This window comes from Embiotoca jacksoni, unplaced genomic scaffold, assembly GCF_022577435.1.
Source record: "Embiotoca jacksoni isolate LCO1_2020_lvr unplaced genomic scaffold, fEmbJac1.0.p SCAF_4, whole genome shotgun sequence".
Classification (NCBI taxonomy): domain Eukaryota; kingdom Metazoa; phylum Chordata; class Actinopteri; family Embiotocidae; genus Embiotoca; species Embiotoca jacksoni.
The window spans coordinates 18,957,501-18,975,035 of NW_027185392.1; the positions used below are offsets into that span (position 1 = coordinate 18,957,501).

At 44.1% G+C, this 17,535-nt stretch overlaps 1 protein-coding gene across 1 annotated transcript in view; it reads right to left on the reverse strand.

Moving 5' to 3' along the window:
- LOC138208672 (bromodomain-containing protein 4-like) overlaps positions 1-16,790 on the reverse strand; it is a 23,925-nt gene extending 7,135 nt beyond the window's left edge. Inside the window, 16 exon segments of the mRNA XM_069166740.1 lie at positions 1-90; positions 1,622-2,014; positions 2,203-2,301; positions 2,827-3,084; positions 3,177-3,277; positions 3,367-3,590; positions 3,835-4,056; positions 5,211-5,339; positions 8,195-8,566; positions 8,648-9,237; positions 9,644-9,776; positions 9,861-9,998; positions 10,921-11,013; positions 11,111-11,351; positions 13,675-13,779; positions 16,726-16,790. The exon segment at positions 1-90 is cut by the window's left edge and continues 341 nt beyond it. Coding sequence (XP_069022841.1) covers positions 1-90; positions 1,622-2,014; positions 2,203-2,301; positions 2,827-3,084; positions 3,177-3,277; positions 3,367-3,590; positions 3,835-4,056; positions 5,211-5,339; positions 8,195-8,566; positions 8,648-9,237; positions 9,644-9,776; positions 9,861-9,998; positions 10,921-11,013; positions 11,111-11,239 — 2,971 coding nt within the window. The 5' untranslated portion in view covers positions 11,240-11,351; positions 13,675-13,779; positions 16,726-16,790.
- Between the last annotated feature and the right edge of the window lie 745 nt (positions 16,791-17,535).

The window sequence follows — 17,535 nt, forward strand, 5'->3', positions numbered from 1 at the left end:
AGGACGGGGGGGGCTGCGGGGGCTTGGGCGGAAGCGGCGCCGCACGGTTGCTAGGTCTTGATGGTTGCTGGGGAAGAGCATTGTGGAGTGCTGCAGACAGGGAAGAGACGAGAACGATCAGAAACGTAAGACAACAAATCTGGAAACACACATTCAAGATTTAGGGAGGCTGCGGCTCAGTCGGTAGAGTGGGTTGCACTCGGAAGGTTGGTGGTTCGATCCCCGGCTCCTCCTGTCCACGTGCCCAAGTGTCCTTGAGCAAGACACTGAACGCTAAGTTGCTCCCGATCGTGTACCATCGGTGTGTTGTAAGTCGCTTTGGATAAAAGCGTCAGCTAAATGAAATGAAATGTAATTTAAAAATGCTCTTTGTGTACAGAAAAATAAACTCTTTTTTTCAGAGTAAAACAGTTATAGTTGTACGAGGTGCAATCGAAAAGTTCAGAGACGGAGCGCAGCACAGCAATGTGCGTGGAGCAGAGGAAAAGAATAACTTTTGTGAATAACTATTCCAAGTTACATAACTTGATCCACATCAGCACCTGTAATACACGTGTTTTTGGGACCTCTGGTACGAGTGCGTTTGCAAATTAATGATGAAGGTGAGCAGAGAGCACATACAAATTTGTGTCAAACTCGGGAAGTTGGCAACAGAGACTCTTGAAATACTTCAGAAAGCCTACGACTATGAAACATTGAGCCGGGCGAGGCGCTTTGAGTTAGAATCATATTTCAAGAGTGTCAGAACATCACATTTAGCTGACGCTTTTATCCAAGGTGACTTACAACACACCGATGGTACACCATCGGGAGCAATTTTAGGGTTCAGTGTCTTCCTCAAGGACACTTAGGCATGTGGACAGGAGGAGCTGGGGATTGAACCATCAACCTTCCGATTAGTGTGCAACCCAGTCTACCGACTGAGCCAAAGCATCCCTCACGGACCAAGACCGGAGGAGGCACGTCAGGTCAGAAACACAAGCAGGTGGGTTTTCTTCGTCGTTCGTGGAGTTGCGCACCGTGCATTTGCCCCCCAGGTTCAGACTGTCACCACCGAGTTACACTGGGCGTCTGAGGGAAAACATTTGGCGCTAATAACCTCAAACTGTGGCACAATGACACTCGGCTTCTTCAACACGACAACGTGCCCACTCAGTGCGCTGAACACGCACAAGTTACAAATACACACGTGTCACTAAAAAGCAGATATCACAGGTGCTGATGTGGAGCAAGCGATGTAACTTGTTATACTGAGTCACAAAAGTTATTGCTTCGTCCTGCTCTGTGGACATCACTGCGCTGCGCTTTGACAGAAACTTAACTGATGACAATACTTGTTACTGTTAGTGTTAATGTCGAGAGAAAAATGCCTTTTGTTTATTCCAACTTCTCATTTGAGGATATTGTTTAAAAAAAAAAAAAAAAAAAAATCTAATGTGTTTTCTGTGACTGAATACATGTGGATTGTTGACCAGACAAAACAAGCAGTATGAGAAGGAAAATCTGGGCATTTGTCCCTATTTTCTGATATTTTAGTATTAGTAGAAATCAGTAATGAAAACATCATTAGTTGCAGCCATTAAAAGCAACAACATGCACAGCGCTGCAGTAGAAAACGTACCTGGGGAAGGTATGATGGGATGTTGGTTTAGGAACGGGTGCGTCTCAGTGGGCGTCTGGCCGGCGGGTGCGTTTGCGTTGAGGAGGCCGGAAGCGACGGGGGCACCAGCAGTAGTAATGGTTGCATTGGCCTCCGTGTTCGGCTGCGTCAGGTGAGGGTTCATGAAGTGGGCCAGAGGATCGAATCCTGAGCTCAACAGCTGAGAGGAGTCCAGAGTGGGGACAGACACGGGGACGGGGGGAGGGGGGACAAATGGTGGTTTGGGCTGGACCACCTGGGGCTGAGTCTGAGGCTGAGGAACCACTGGGCCCACTCCAATGTTGAGGGACTGTTGGTGCGGTCTCTTGGTGTCCTTGTTAGTCGAGGTCTTCTTCTGTTGCTTGGGAACCAGCCCTGTGGACGGAGACAAAGGAAATGAGGAAATGTAATGTGTCGTAGACTCTCAGCCACTACTTCTCCAGACACAATGCGCTGGCACACAGTGGTTGGTGTGTGTGTGTGTGTGTGTGTGTGTGTGTGTGTGTGTGTGTGTGTGTGTGTGTGTGTGTGTGTGTGTGTGTGTGTGTGTGTGTGTGCGTTACCATTCTCAGAGTCTTCACTGTCAGAGGAGTCGCTGCTGCCTGAAGATGAGGATCCCGTCTTCATCTTTATCACATTTGTCATTTCCAGAGGCTTCTCTACTGCAGAAAAACAGCCGCAACATTCAGAAGGTGAATCCAATCTTAACAATAATACTTCAATAATAACCAACTACGTTAAACGGTGTGAGAGGAGATGTGATTCAGATCCAACAAACAGATTCAGAACTGGGTTCAGATTTAATCAAATGCTATCGAACCCTGATTCTAGTGATGCTGAATAGATTCACAAATATTACAATGATTTTGTAATCACATTAGATATCAATATTCTGTAGATTGTTGCTATTGCTGAATTTAATGGCTTAATATTCAGCTCTGCAAGACAAAACTAAAGTAAGTACACCTGAGCTTTGTACTCCAGTGAACTGAACTCCAGCAATAATGAATAATAATAATCACCCTGTGTGCATGTGTGTTGATCAGTCGTGATTTTTTTCTTGACATCTTTTCTAACAAGCTGTTTGATGACTGACAGCTCAACTGAACACATTCTGCTCACAAGAGAATATTTAGAGTTTCAAAACTTCCATGACCATCCTTTAGAAAAACATCCAAACAGCCTACCTGATGGTTTCTTCTTCTTCCTGAGGCAGCTGGAGACGTATTTCTCCAGCTCCCTCAGCGTGGAGGGCTTCAGCGTCTCAAAGTCGATCTCGATCTCGTCCGGGTTGGAGTTCTTCAGCGAAGGCTCACGCGTTTGAATTATTAGCACGACTCGGCCCAGTTTGTCGCCGGGCAACTTGTTGATGTCCAGGCTCAGCTGGCGCTTCTCCTCGTATGACATTGGCTTGCATCTGTCAGTGGACACGCCCCCGAATACATCTGTAGGGGGAAAGCATGACAGCAGAACAACACTGGGCCTTTAGCTGAGGGCGATCTATCACACAGACAAATCTGTGGTGTTGTATACGTGCCTATGTCATCCTCTGCTTCAAGAGCGGCTGAGGGGACCAGAGAGGTCGGCCCAGGCTGAGGGGGGGCAGCCGGGCGGCTGTTTTTGATTCCTTCTTTCTTACTGTGGTGGAAAAGAAAAATCATTGGATTAACTCCAGTTGATGCAGCTACAGTAACATCTCGTATGCTTGTTACTTCTGTTAGACCTACCTGGGCTTTTTCCTGTCCTTCTTTGCAGTGATAGGCTCCTTGCTGCCCTTGTTTTTCTTGGAAGTCTGAAGCATCAAAAGGGGCGGCGGCTCCACAGGTTCCTCCGCTCCCATCTTCTTCTTGTGCTTTTCTTTCTTCTTCTCCTTCTTCTCTCGCTCTTTCTTCTTGGGCTTGCAGGTCTGCGGTGTGGAGAGCGCCGCCAGCTGCTCGTGGACAGCTTTAAGCTACAGGACACAACACACACACACACACACACACACACACACACACACACACACACACACACACACACACACACACACACACACACACAGTTGTGGTGTTAAGAGGAGAAGAGACCTACTGAACCTGTGCATTTGCTTCTCTGTGTTCCAGCATTCACCCATGTTCGGTAAAGCTGTTCTGCATGGCCCACCCACCTGTTGTGCCTCATAAGCCTCCCTCCCCCTTCATTTTCCTTCCTCTAACCTGTTCCTGTAACTCAGCCAATCGTTGTTGCCTTTCGTGCTCTGAGTCTCCTCCTGACGACTCCGATTCGGAGGAACTAGAGCTGTCGTCTTCCGAGACAGCAGAAGGAGGCGGGGCTTGTCGAGTGGAGGGGGCAGGGTGGAGGGCCGACGATGGGGTGGGAACAGGGGCGGGCTCCTCTGGCTCATCGGGCATTTTGGCGAAACGCATCTCGAACACGTCCTGTTAGAAAACACAAAACAATTAACCCATGTATGAGTGGTATTATCTACGAAGATAAGCTTAGCATGTCCGGTACATAATAATAGTTGAAGTGAGAAAGGCCTGAACCATAACCAGAGTTATGGTTATACAAGTCCTTTCAAATCTGTTTTTATATAATTATCTGAAAAATGGCAGTAAATTGCAGGTTGAGAAGACCTTGCTGAAACAGTGCACTGTGACTACATTTGTCTTGAACTTTGGTATTGGTGGACTTAAAACTTTCTAGTAGTCAGCCATGTTAACAGACACCGCAAAGCACCTTAGATGTTACTATACAAAACTATACGCTACGAGGTGCGGACCAGCTGTTCATGCCGTGTGCGAACGCAGCACAGCGACGTGCGTGAAGCAAGTGGAAGCTACAACGTCCACGGGTGAACAACACCAACACCACTTAACAAACATCAGCACCTGTGTTACACGTGTTTTTGTGTTCATTTGCAATTTCAGCATCGAGTGCATATCACATTTTGTGTGAAACTCAAAAATCGGCAACAGATACTTCTGGAAATGCTTCAGAAAACCTACAACAAAGAAGCATCACTGCTCTGGGCGAGGTGTTTTGAGTGGCCTTCGCATTTCAAAAGAGCGTCAGTTCAGGAGTGCACCCACGTAGGTATCCTTCGACATTTGCGGAGTTGTGCTCTCTGTATTGGCGACGATTGTGGCTGCTGAAATCTGACAAAGGTTTTGGATGTGCTCAAGGTTTAGGGTCCACGGTGAAATCACAAATGTTCGCATGTAACACAAGTGCTGAAGTTGGTCTAGCGACTTAACTCCACTTGCTGAGGTTATTGCCCCCCCCCTCCCCCCGTGCATATTACTGTGCTGCGCTCCTTTCATGTGCAACAACAACAGCGTCAGAACTTTCTGATCATGTATATGGTCAAATGTATGTGGACAAAACATGACACGCATGAGATTGTTGAGGATTTCATTCTAAAACCCTGAACAGTTACATACTGTTTGAACAGCCTCCACGTTTCTGGGAAGAGTTTTCACAAGATTTCTGGACCTGCTGTCACTCCGGTTTGCAGTGTTGTCCACATACTTTAAGTCACACAGTGTATATGATGTTTATTATGGTGTACTTGACGATATGCGTGATTTACCTGTAATTTGCGCGCCATGCCGACCACATCATGGTCTGGAGGATTGTACTTGTAACAGTTGGAGAACATCAACCTGACGTCTGCTGCAAACTCTTGAGCGTCTCTGTACTGTCTGTTGTCCAGCTTTTTCTGAAGGACACAAAATAAACAAATGCACAGCAGTGATCAAAACGCAGTCAGTAAGGTTTAAGAATATATTCTCTACATTTAGTGCATTTGTAATACTGAGGAATGCAAGCTGACGAGCTGAAAAGTGATATATAAACTTGTTATTTCATCTCATGTCACCTGCAGGAATCCCACATTTTTCAAGTAATATCTTCCCAGGACATTTTCTGTGACATAACGCTGCTATGACCAGATTGGAATAAGGAGCTCGTACACTAACAAGCTCCCGTATGTGGAAGTTGCCTTCGGTACGGTAGATATTTAGATTCTTATCCCTCAAATACCATCAGGGAGGCATCTGATTGCTTCCAAATTCATTCTGCTGGAAGACAATGAGTCCAAACATCCTGCCAGAGTCATAAAGAACTATCTTTACTGACAAGAAGGATGAGGAGTCCTGGCTGCAACAGATGTTGTGAGCCCCACAGAGCCCTGACCTCAACATGTTGGAGTCAGTCTGAGATGACACGAGGAGACAGGAGACACGGCGACTTCTCCAAGATGCTGAACAACCTGCCTGCCATGTACCTTTTAAAACTGCGCGCCAGAGTACCAAGCTATCGGGTGCTCACACTGAACACTGACCTGGAAGCATCCTTTAGTGTCCTAGAGGACCAGTGTGCTGGATTTAGGGGGATCTGTGGGCAGCAATGGAATTCAGGGTTTTCACCTGGTTTCTGGAGGGCTTAGATGCTGTGGGAGTTGCTGGGAGGCAGCTATTTCACTATAAACTATGTATTTTCATGTAATTTTAGACTGCTATCGTTACAATATTTTTCTTAAAAAGGCACTGGAGGGGCTTTAAAAAAAAAAAAAAATAAAATAAAATTGGGTAAAAACAAAGCTAATAATGTAGCTAGAGCGGTTTAGGTGCCGAGAAAAAACACATCCGTGCTGCACCTAAGTGTTATAATGGAAGGGAAAACCCTGGAATATAATATTCACAATTCCTGGGTGTAAAATCACCTGAAATTAAGAATCTACTTTAGAATGAGCCCTTCATATCTTCACAGAGAGCAGGTCCCTTCATTGGATGCCGCCGTGTTGCGCCGCCATGTTTCTAATGTAGCCTAAAACGGACAAACCAAACACTGACTGGAGAGAGGGCGTTTCATCTTTTTTTTGCAAGTGTTGTGGCCATCGTACATTCTCTTCCACTCGTGGAAGGGGAGGGTGAGTCGTTACAATCTGCAACCTCAATGAGATGCCACTAAATCCTACACACTGCTCCTTTAACCATCTGAACACTACCGCATGTGTTAATCTCTGCAACCAGTAGACAATAAGCAATGGTGACTGTAAGGCTGAACGAAATTCTGTTTTTCCTTGGAAACCCATTGACTATTTCATAAGTGCAAAAAATACAAACTTTTAAATACAAATTCTAGTAATTTAAAGCAGAATCTTTCTATTTGATGCACTTACTGTTGTGAAGAGTGTTAAGATATCCAAATGCAAGTCTTTTTCAAATTCACTTTCAGACTTGTGAAACTACAATTTTATTCGTGAGATTGATGAGAACTGGTTGATCTTCAAAAACAACATTTACACTTATCAAACCTGGAACTTGATTAAACAAGCAGATGCCACTTACTGTTTAAAGAACAGTATCAGATTTGTGAAATCTTTGTTCAATTTGTGAGAACACAACAAAGGGACATTTCAGTGCCTTTTAACCCTCCACACTGCAGCAGACCAGGTCTTTGTGCAGACTCGTTAAATCTGGACGTCATGACGAGATAGAGCTTAAAGACGGTCTAAACACAACGTTCAGATTTGGAAACCTTTATTCCATTTTTGCTTTGACTTACACCTGGTCTGTTGCTGTAAGGAGGCATTTTCTTTTATGCTTTCAAGGAAAACGTTTTACAAAATTTCACAAAGGATTAAAGCTTAAACTGAAATGTCTTAACACTCTTTTACAACAATAAGTGGATCAAAAAACTGAAAATGTCCCTCAACGTTCCCCTTAAAAAAGGCCACACTCTAAATCCTCTTCATTTTCACATATTATGTATTAAAGACTTGCACCACAACATATGAAGATTATATCTTCCTAAAAATGAGGAAAGGATGCTCAAACTCGTATATGCAAAACACACAGATGTACACACATTCAATAAACTTCAACACACACGTTGTTCATATCACAAACCTCGTACATGTGCAAGCAAAACAAGCCGGATGGCATATCATCCCAAACAAACATGCAACATCAATGTTAGACAGCTAGCCATCAGTATGTTTTTATCAAGTCAGCTAATGTTATGGCTGCGAAAACAACAATCCTACAAAAGACGGAAAATTGAATTATTAAAGTGTTTAAAAGTACAACTCGTTACCAGCTAACTAATGTCAACATAAGAAGGAGCAGTTCACCTCCATGTCTTGGTTGTCTGATGTTTCAATAGTTACGTTATCCTGCTTTGTCATGCCTGCTGTCTTCACAGTTGTGAGATCTCTGTTATTAAAAAAATTCCCCTCGGGGATTAATAAAGTATATACCTACCTACCTACCTAAAACTACAACTTCAGGGCATTTTATTGTTTCTCCCACTTTCCAGGAGCTGGAATATGGGTAAAAAAAATAATAATCTGGTTTTCCAGGAAGTGTGGGTACCCTGACCTGATTTAATCCCTTGTGATCATATGAAACTCTACCTGAGGTCGAGTACTTGTATGGCCGATCATTCTCAAATGAAAAAAAAGGATTTAGGCAAAGTAAATCATGCGATGTTGTAAAAACATCATTTTGGCATCTGCACCACAACCGAGGTATCTTACAGGCCGTCCCCACTATAGAAACACAAAATCACCTTGATGCTGCTGAGATCCATGGGATGCTTGATGATGTCGTGGTAGTCGTGGAGGCCGAGAGCTTTGACATCAACAGGTTTGTAAAAAGGCCAGGCGTATGACACGTGCTTCTTCGACAGCATCTCTCTGACGAGGCGCGCGCAGGAACGCAGCTGCTCCTGACGCTTCGGTGTCGATGTCCCTCCCGTCTCCACACCTCCGCCCAGGTGATGCTGAGAGTCCGGCTGCGACGCGTCTCTTTTGGGCTGCTTCATTGGGCGACTGCTCTCTCGGCGCGGCCGGGTCTCAGCGGAGACGGGTGATGATTCGCTGAGCTGGTCGTTGGCTGTGGGTGTCGTGGTGTCGGCTTTCCTCTTCTGGCTCTTCTTTTGCTGTTGGCACATCAGCGATTAGAGGTGAGAAATTAAAAATCTGTTTAAGTTGACTATGAATGAATGTTGCCTTCTCCTTACCTTAATGAGTGCAGGGGAGCCCTGCAGCATGGGGGCAGGATGGAGGCCCGGGTGTGTCACGGATGGAGGAGGAACAGAAGTCATGCCTTGGGACAGGACGTCTGGAGTTGAGAGGGGGAACGGGGGTCCCAGGTGGGGTGCATGGTTAGTGGGTTTGGGAGGCACACGTGGGGGCTGAGTCAGAGTCAGGGGCTGAGTCAGAGGCTGCTGAGTCAGAGGCTGAGTCAGAGGCTGCTGAGTCAGGGGCTGGGCTAGAGGCTGAGTCAGGGGCTGAGTCAGGGGCTGGGCTAGAGCCTGGGCTAGAGGCTGGGCTAGAGGCTGGGCTAGAGGCTGGGCTAGAGGCTGGGCTAGAGGCTGGGCCAAGGGCAGGGACAAGGGCAGGGACAAGGGCAGGGACAAGGGCAGGGGCAGGGACAAGGGCAGGGACAAGGGCAGGGACAAGGGCAGGGACAAGGGCAGGGCCGGAGGACCTTGAGGGGTGGGAACAGCACGTGTCTGTGGTGTGGTGGATGGGGATGAAAAGCCGCGTGTGTGAGGGGTGGTGGAGGGTGACGAGGAGTCTTGGCCTGAATCTGACTTTGTGATGAGAGCTGAAAGAATTGAAAACACAGTGTGAACACAAGGGGAACACAATAATGATATCAACAACAAAAAAAACCAAGCACTCTTTCTAAGACTACTTTAAACCCGTCAGACGTGTTCTTTACCACAGTAGAACCTTTCCTAATGGGTATTACGCATGGATTAACACAAAACTTGATTGAACAACAAATGTTTCTTGCTCGGTGTGGCTGATCAAACGGGCGGAGTCGGTACATTAGAACAGCACATACAAGCTGGGCTGGTTAGATTAGTACCATTAGCTTGTCAATGCAATCCACACTCAACAACTCCTCGTCAACGTCACCAGAGTAAAACAAGAACACACAAACACAGTAATAACTTCTTTCATAATGTCATAACACCACTACCTATGTAGCATGATAAAAATCATACCTGACTCCCTCCTGCCCCCTCGGCGTCCCTTGGAAACCACACTGATCTCCGTCTCCTCCTCTGGCATCTCTGTAATCTTCTGGAGAAAGAGCTTTTCCAAGGCCTCTGCCATGAGGACGATATCATCCCCGGGCTAAACACACAAACAAACAAATGGGTGTAATAAAATAGTTGAGCAGGACAGTGTCTAGTGACTAGAACTTCGACTGTGGCGGACCTTGTTGTAGATGTAGCAGTTTGTGAACATTGTGTTGAAGTCTTGGATACACTCCTGGGCGTTCCAGTAGTAGTTAGTCTCCAGGCGTCTTCTTATCGATCCCATGTCCATAGGAGTCTTTATGATCTTATAGTAGTCCTTGATGAAGAAGGAGAGCAGATAAAGAGCGTTAGATTTGTATGTCCATCTGAAAAAAGGCAAAAACCTCACATCCTCTTTCCTCAGTCTAAAAGCTATTACCCCCCCCCCCCCCCCCCCCTCCAGTGCGGGGACAATTCACATAAACCTGTAGCATAGATTTAAGGCACTGCAGCCTGCTATGTTGATGGGATTGCAAAGCATACTATAGAATATAGAAAGTAAATCAGAAGTGATGCTCTGTGTAGTTCCTCTGGGGATCAATTGATCAAAGTCTATTTATGGGTCAATCAATACACAGAACTTAACGAAAAACGAGTTTGAGAATTCATCGATCATTCAAATAATTTTTCAAGTAAAAATGCCAAATATTAGGTGGTTTCCAGTAAAGGTGAAGGTGAGCTAATTTTCCTATCTCACACTGTGGTTAACCCTAACATATTAGTTTTATTTCCAGAATTGTCTGATGTTTTATAGGTAGCAATTGACCAATCGAACTGATCCATAAAAAAAAAAAAAAAAAAAAAAAAAAAAAAAAGTAATCAAAAAAAGTAGCATATTTAACTTTAGCATTATTCCTCTGAAAAGCCAAAGCCTGGGACAACAAAGAAACATGTTTAGATCAAAGGTACTACTACGTTTCTCCTTGTTGACTGTGACAACCAGAAGAACACGGAAGAAGAATTTTTCAATCAAGCATGGAAGTCGAGTCACAATGTGCCCGTTGAGTAGCTGAGCCTGAAAGACGCACTCGGCAGAAAGGACAGTGTTATATTTTATTGCGGGACGTGTGGCACGTTCACCTGCACCACTAGGTGACACTTCGCATATGAAATTAATTTGGCTTCTGTTTGGCTGCTCTGGACTTTAGACTTTGATTACAGGTACATGAAAACACACAAAAACCAAAAATGTGACTCACAGGCAAATTGAGCTTGATAGCATCTACAGGAGCTTGGAAGGGCCATGCAAATTGGTGTTTCCATAATGTCTTCAACACCACTTTAAGCAGGTACTGAAAAGAGCGACATTATACAAAAAAAAAAGTCATTCAAACTGAAGTGTGTTTATACACATTTTCCAGGTATGAACAGACACAGAAACGTTGCTACCTGTAGCTGGTTGGTCTGTCGTTTGGCTCTGGAGGGGTTCCATGTTTCCGGGGCCGGGGCGTTGAAGGCGAGAGGTGGTGGGGCGGAGGGAGGGTTCTGGCTGTTGCCCGCCTCTAGTCCGTCTCCCATCGCAGTGGTGGGTTGCAGTGGCCGAGCAGACAGTTTGGGCAGATTGGACCTGGCGGGGGCAGGTGGGACCGGGGCGACCCCCCTCAGGCCATCACACTCCTGACGCAACTCTCTGAAAGTAGGATCAACCAGAGATCAACTCCGCTGCCATTACCATTACTGCGCTTGTTACAGATGACCACTTTGACTCGGCTTTCTCTGAATACATATTTAGCTTCATCGCGACAACACAAATATGAAACCAAACCACAATCACCACTCAATATCCATTAGTTTTCTACGTCCTCTGTCTCGCTGTCGGTGTCTACATTTTGCTCTGAACTTCAAAGGCCTCTGTGTGAGAGACGGAGACAACTTAGCAAAAGGTCGACTCCCTCGACTCCCCCCCCCCGACGAAAAACACACAACCGCTCATCTCTGACACTTGAACTGCTCTGACAGCTGTGACAAACACTGCAGCTGATTTTGTCTTTACGTACTCAACATTCGCTCCCTTGTTGCAGTTTGCCCTAAAACAGGAATCAGGTGCTGCGGACACAACGTCTCTTTTTACGTACACAAACAAATGCATGCGTACCACACCAACCATGCAACTGTTAGCTGTCAATCTCTTAAGAGTAAATATTGACTTATTGCTCAAGATCAACTACTCAACAGCAGTTGATCTTGAGCAATAAGTCAATAGTGGTACACTGCTCACTTGTAACCTTGCTGTTCAAAATAAATTGGACAATGTAAACACGTTTCAGATTAGACCTACAATACTGTTTCTAAAAGCACAGACACAACAAAGAACCACAGTTTCCCACATATTGGCAATTTACTTGTGTTGTTGGGTGGTGCAGCATCATGTGATCAATGAGCATGAAAAGACTCATGCAGGTTAGAGAAGCAGGTTATTTTCTTCGATTTACAGATGTTCCCTTAACGCTGCACATGCAGACTACTAGCAAACACTTCGGTTTACCGTGTTCCCTAAAAGCCTCAAATGCTGGATCTTGATAAATGGAAGCAAGAGAAGCACGAACAGAGTCCCCCGCTCAGCTACTGCAGTACAAGCAAGGCGTGAACGGCCAAAATAGTTTGAGAAGAGGGAAATGAGGTGTTCTAATTTAAGAGAAAGCCACATATTCCCTTACATAGGGATACTCCCCCACCCCACCCCACCCACCCACTCTCTCTCACACACACACACACACACTATGTGTGAAATGTTAAGATTGCTTCTAATATGAAGTAAGAGCTTTTAATTTGAAATGGATACAGAAAGTCGGGAGCGTTCGGCCAACCAATAGTGACTTCACGAGAGACTCGCACAGCATTCAGCGAACCAATGTTGTAACATTGATCCCTCACTCACATGGAGGGGTGAGGGAGGGAGGGGGGAGGGACATACATTTGCATTTTTAGGGGCGGCCTCGTTGTTGTGGTCACGACAGAAATGTTTTATTCATGTAATTTACCTCATTTACGTGCACCCGTTTTGTATCAGCTCAGTGAGTCTCTGCTGCGTTTGTGCGGTCACTGAGGCTTGTGCTTGCTTCTCTGCTCCGCTCTCTGTGTGTTTCGTGAAGGGGCTCATCCCCTGCTACACGCACATGGAGTGGAGCAGAGGAGAGGCAGCTGAAGTCAAGATACTGTCACTGTACATTACAAAAGTCCACCTGTTAGGTTACTGTAAGTGCAATAAATGTGCAATGAAAGCCGACAAGAGTAATCTCTGAATCGCCGGACGTGGGCGACCGTTAAGATACCTGAGCAGCCCTCCCAGGTAATGTCTAAAGAATCACGATGACAATAAAGTGTAATGTTGTTGACTCATGTTGCACAGCTCGTGAGAAACCGTGCAGGTCACAATACTGCATATAAATCCTTATCACTGCATTACAGTAAAGAAAAAAAAAAAAAAGCTTCTATGATGTTTTTTTTTTATATATACATAAGGCTGATCTATTAAATAGTGATTCAATAATATAATTATATTATAATTTCACAAGCCACAGTTATTGTGTCTGTTTTAGTAGAAAGGGTCAAGAAATGTTTAGTCAAACATCAGATATTGAACGGTCTAAAATATTTAACAGAAAAAAAAAAAACCCGCATTTTGCGTCATAACCTGAACAATCCGTCTTTGAACTATTCAGATGAACTCTTGTATTTTCCAAGACATCGGCAGAAACCATTTACTTTGGTGTAAGCAGATGCGAGTGCATAATGACAAACTTTTTCTGCAGTTCAACATTTCTATCATTAGGAAATGATAAACAAGGCCTCGATAACAGAAATGATGAACTGACCAAAAGTTAGTTTGGACCTCTCTTTACGTTTCATCCACGGGGAAAAGGTTTTCTTTAACTTGCAGAAAAGCTCATCATCAGACTCTGGCATCTGCTTCCATCAATTTTAATCGGACCAATTATTTTCTCGGGACTTACATGTTTGTTGCCGTGCCGCTGTGGTCTAATCCAATTGCGTGATCATATCTCAGGTGGCGAGGCGGCAGTTTCCTGAGGTAACACGGGATATTCGTCTGTGACACGCTGTGGGGGCAAGGAAACCACAACACACACACAGAGGGTCACACCTGTGAGAGATACAGAAACATGAGTGACATCTCATTACACATCGAGGTCAACATATCAAATGTGGGTTGTTTCCTAATAACAATATAATACATTACTTGGTAAAGGTTTGGTGATGCTATGTTGTAAGCAGCTGTGATCAGAGCCCATGACACGGGCATAGAGCAAGTTTCTTTTCCATACAACAGTCATGGCACAGTGCTGCATTCTTTCAAAAAAAAATATTAATTGATTAAATTCGACTCCATTGAGAAATATTTACTTTTTTTTTTTTTTTTCCCCCCACATAGAAATTACCCTTTTTTTTTTTTTTAACAAGAACTGTGCAGATTACTTTGCAGATTTACACATACCACTACACACAATTTTGAGCCCATGATAGCCTCTTGACCCAGTTTTGACTTCCTAACCTCTTAAGTCCTTGTTTTTTTTTAGGTTTCCACCTGAAAAACATCCCCACATTTAACCACTGACAGCTACAAACTGTAAGGCCAAACTCAACAACCGCGTGCTCTTTGGATAAGAGACACTTGAGAAAGTCGATATACTATAAATCTCTTGCTCCTTATCACCAGGCCAGAGTGAGAAATCAGAGAGTAATTAACAACTTTATAATACTAAGTCAGGGAACATTGATGTTACTAAACCTGTTCTAAACATTCTCAAATACTACTTTTGTCATAATAGCATTTGGCAGCATCTTCAGTGAATGTAACACACTTGTCAGCCTTTTGAAAGACGTCATCAGTTGTGTTTATATAACAGATGCAGAATAGGGATGAATAAAGATTTCATATCAGTCTGTCTGAACTTTCTACACCTTTGTAGAGCAAACAATTAACGCATCTTTTGATTGTGCTGAACATTTCTACATCATGCACGCATTGCGGACCACTTATGTACACCGAATTGGTACGTTATTGTCTGTATTGCCCAGGAAATGTCCGACACACGGAGCAGTTTGCAACAAGAACATGATTCACAGTCTTTCTAAGTTTTCTTTTCTTTTTCATGTTGCACTTTTCTTCATGTGCACCTAAATAATGTTCTGCTTTGTAGGTCTTATGTGCAACAGGTTATCTGTGGATTTACAGAATATTTCACTGACTTTAAACCAAGCCAGGACCGTTACAGTTGAATACATTGAACTCTGACAGGTCTCGGATGCCTTGATAGTTAGTGTACACCATTCGGCTCAAAGGTCCTTTTTTTTTTAATTTATCAGGTGACGCAATCTGTCTAAATCACAACAGCTTATCTTTAGTCAGTTGTGAGCTCACACTTACATTCCCTGATAACTGCTCAATTTCAATTTGTTAATGAATACAAGCTTACATGTGCTAAATAAATAAATAAAATGCTGGCAAATAATATCATTCAAATGCACATACTGCTATAGTTTCATATTGCAGTTTTTTTGGTAAGTTTTTGGACTGACATGTTAACGCGTCGCTCACATTTCTAAATGGAAACAAAACAAATACAGTGAGACAAGATAATTCGATTATTGCAACAAAAATACTGCAGACAAATCCTAACAATCTTAAGTACATATCTTCAGCGTGGAAACATGAGCTGCAACAATTAGTGGATTAATCAGTGAGTTGATCCAGAGAAATTTGATCGCCAACTGTTTTGATAATCGATTAATCATTTTGAGGGATTAATGAAGAAAAAAAAAAAAAAAGAAGCTAAAATTCCACCTTAACAAATTTTAATATGTTCTTGTTCCTTTAGTCCTTCGTGATAACAAACTGAATGTTGTGGACGGTTGATCAGGACAAAACAAGACATTTTAAGCTGCAACCTTGGCCCATCTGGAAACATATCTAATTTTAAATGACCAAGCAGCTACTCAATGAATCAAGGAAATAATTATGATATCATCGTTAGTTGCATCCTACAACACCCACTGTGTCCAAAAATAGTGATCGTATGCTCTTTTAAAACTTCCTCATCATTAGTATCAATTCTAACTGACCAGCAAGATTGAAGTTGATGCTAAAAAATATTTAAAAAAAAATCCAATCACGTCCCGAGCAAACGATTCAAAACACCCGATTATTCTCGAGACATAATGTGTAAGAGCATGAAGACCACAGTAATAACACCGCAGCTGGTTTGGATAAAAGAGGAAACAATCCAGGCAGAATAAATGCAAACAGAAAGAAAGCCAACTTAATTATTCAACAAACAATATCAGACATTTTGCCACCGGTGATGTCATGAATGACGTTACGCAGCACAAACGTAAACACGGTTTTACCGACAACCAACTTCGGCTCCCCGGCTCTCCTCCTCCTCGCTAACCTTCCTCCTTCCCCTGTCAGTACGTCGCCATGTCCGCTGTGATCTTAAGTGACAGCTCCGCACGTAAACGGCGTTTCGGAATACGACTCGGACGGGACCGATGTTCTCGAAATGACGCGCGTCGCGGTTCGCGTGAGCGTCTGCGCCATCGCGCGTAAAACTGCGCCGCCGAGAGGACGTAACTTATGTCACGAATACGGCCTGCGGGGCTACAAACAAACAGCCTAGCAGCTAACTCCGCTAGCACGATACCGACCTGCAAAGCTGACGTGCAACACTGACAGCGCGGAGTGTCCGCTGCCGCAAAAATGACCTCAACGCAAGTGTGGAGGGAAGACGGATTCAACGCAGAATACGCACGGTAACGCCAAACAGCGCGCACTTTCACGGCACAAAATCTTCTCTCCCGTGCGCCCGAGCCGGTGCGAGGCCTGCGAAGACAGCTCACGCTCCGCTCGCCGAAGCGCTCACTGACAGCGCGGGAAATACGCCGCCGATGCCCGTTTTAAAGCTTCCACCGAAACCCCGAGGTCGTGTGCTCTCGTTTGGTATACCAATGCCGTCCACGTGAAGGCGTTAAATGCTATTTTTTACCTTCTTCGGTCGGTTGTCAGCGCTCGCAGACCTTCCTCGCCCCAAATCCAGAACAAACAGTCCCGTTCGACGTCGATGACGTCAGACGCACGGGGGCCGGCCGAGCGTGCGTCAGGCGGAGTGTCACCTCGAGCTCCTCCCCCTCCCCGGGGACACATCACGCAATACCGTGTAATGATTTCAACCGTCACACAAATGTTGTCCTTCAGCTATTGCGTAAAACAAATTTACATTCATTTAGAATAGTTTCATTTCGGTTTATCAAGTGTACACGACTTGTATCTAGCTGTCATTTCCTTTCTCTCACTTAAATATAGTGAATAATGTTCCTACAAACTTGAGAACCAAATGGTGCATAAATAATAATATACCAGCAGATGACTTAACTAACATATTAAAAGCTAAATAATCTCAGTCTTACAGTTTTCAGCTATTTCGGTTACTGCTAACATTTTATGAGAGGGACAGAAAAGACATCGGTATATATATATATATATATAAGGAAATAAATGTATAATAATATACGTGTTTTTTTTCTCTTTAATGACCTAAGAACCTAATCGGTACATAGTTATTTATTTATGTCAGCAAAGTCAGTCATTAAATACTCAGATAAGAAATGTCTAAACATATTATCACGCACAAAAAGGTTTAGGAAGTGCTGCAAAATATATAAATGATTTGAATATATGCATCTTTTCTTTTTGGAGCCTGACTGGTAATAAGGTGTTGTGAGGAAACGGGCAGCCTTTCTACCACAGATTGTTGGTGAGAAAACTTCCTGCAGATGGTGACGTGAAAATAAATCCC